The sequence below is a fragment of the Juglans regia genome, chromosome 1 (genome assembly GCF_001411555.2).
Source record: "Juglans regia cultivar Chandler chromosome 1, Walnut 2.0, whole genome shotgun sequence".
NCBI classification, from domain to species: domain Eukaryota; kingdom Viridiplantae; phylum Streptophyta; class Magnoliopsida; order Fagales; family Juglandaceae; genus Juglans; species Juglans regia.
The window spans coordinates 9,453,676-9,455,397 of NC_049901.1; the positions used below are offsets into that span (position 1 = coordinate 9,453,676).

A 1,722-nucleotide genomic window follows, 5' to 3' on the forward strand; every position below is an offset into this window, starting at 1 on the left:
TTGCTAAAAAGTTGTACACACCTCACTCCTCTTCCGTTCTTTATACAAAGAAAGTTACAAACACACCGGAATATTAATCTCATGCAGTCTTGTTTAGTTACGTAAATTAGATGAGATGAGTTATTTTATTGAAAATTAAATAAAATATTATTATAATATAATTTTTATTTTAAAATTTAAAAAAATTAAATTATTTATTATATTTTATATAAAATTTTATAAAAATGATAATGATTGCGTGAGATGAGGTAATTTGATATTTTACGTATAATCAAACCAACTTAGCTTGAAAAACGTGCGAGCACCTAATTTTTGGCCATCCAAGAACACAAGTAACGAGGGCAAAAATGAAACCGGCCAAATAAAGACATATATCAGACCTTTCATTCTCCCAAAATAAGTGAAAACAAACTTTATTCCCTTGGATAACCGATCCATTTGTCATACATTTACAAATTATCAAAATAGTCACTTAATCCCCTAAGATGTAAGTTGCAACTTTTATATATCCTCTATCAAAATTAAACCGCGAAAATTAAACCAAGCGTCATACAATCTAGCTAATCTACATCCATATTAACAGTAAAAAAAAAGGAAAATTGCAACTTGTATATCAAATTAGACGACTAAGTGACATGTTTAATAATTTGAAAATCATGCAGCAAAATGAGTGACAAATTAAAGGAATAAAGCATTATTTTCTCCGAAAGAAAAAGCATGAATTTGTGAAAAGCCCAAAGTAGGGAAAAAAAAAAAATGCATGTTCACATGATTGTGCAAGCATGCGGGTTGTCATCGCTGAAGAGTGAAGCAATGGCCTCATCGGATGCCACGGCGACTGAATAAACAGCAGGTGTATGGAAGAAAGTGTGGACGCCCGAGGAGGCTCCATTTGTGTGGGTGTCGTAATAATGGTTGACAATGTAAGTTGGGTACTTGTAAAATGAGGCAAAATGAGAGTATCCAGGAAATGGCCATGGCTCCGCTGCTTTTCCAGCTCGCTTGATTGCTTTGAGCACCTTCTTCTCCTCCAAGGCATAGCCTCTCACTGTTATCTTCTGTGTCTCCATTTCTATTTCCACCTCTTCTACACCTGAGAATCAACGTATAAGATCAAAGTTTATATTTTGGAAATCCACCTTGTTTCTTCGTGTGCATGTTTTCGAGTTTTTGACCCATCAATGGCTCTCTTGGGCGGACATGTCTAGACTATAATAATGGGCTGCTAGCCCCCACCTTTTTCAAAACCCGAGACAAAGGCATTGAACTTTGAAGTCCGAATGACTTGTTTGTAACTGTAGACTTAGCAAGGCCCAGTCGTAAAGCCTGGTTCGTATATACCCCAACCTTCCCTCCTTCGCTCCCCCCTACTCTTCCGGGGAAGAAAAGGAATTTAAAAAGAAGAAAAAGGAAAGCACTCCTCCCTATTGCTAAGAAATACAGAAAACGTACCTTTGAGCTTGAAGAGAGCTTTCTTTAACTTACAAGCACATCCCTCACAGTCAAGGTTAGGAACTCTAACCTCCACCATCTGCAAAACCCGTTTTGTCAAATTGTCATTTCCACATTGTGCGTGTGAGAGTGAGAGAGAAAGAGAGAGGGCAACTCACAGACATAGTTTGTTGAGCTTCTGAATACAAAGAAAACTAGAAAAGTGCAAGGATCACTCTACTTTAGTGAAGAGAATAGAGGGCACTGGCCTTCTCAGTACTCCGGGTATAT

General features: G+C 37.2%; 1 protein-coding gene across 2 annotated transcripts; it reads right to left on the reverse strand.

The window, feature by feature from the left end:
* Window positions 1–351: 351 nt before the first annotated feature.
* Window positions 352–1,722, reverse strand: LOC108998542 (heavy metal-associated isoprenylated plant protein 31). Of its 2 annotated transcripts, none has more exons than XM_018975107.2 (3): window positions 1,611–1,722; window positions 1,453–1,531; window positions 352–1,093 (listed from the first exon to the last, which is right to left on the reverse strand). In XM_018975107.2, the coding sequence occupies exons 1-3, from the start codon at window positions 1,614–1,616 to the stop codon at window positions 765–767; spliced, it is 414 nt and encodes a 137-aa protein (XP_018830652.1). In that variant the 5' UTR covers window positions 1,617–1,722; the 3' UTR covers window positions 352–764. The 2 variants fall into 2 exon arrangements, with proteins under 2 accessions (XP_018830652.1, XP_018830653.1); XM_018975108.2 differs by having other exon boundaries at window positions 378–1,093; window positions 1,615–1,708.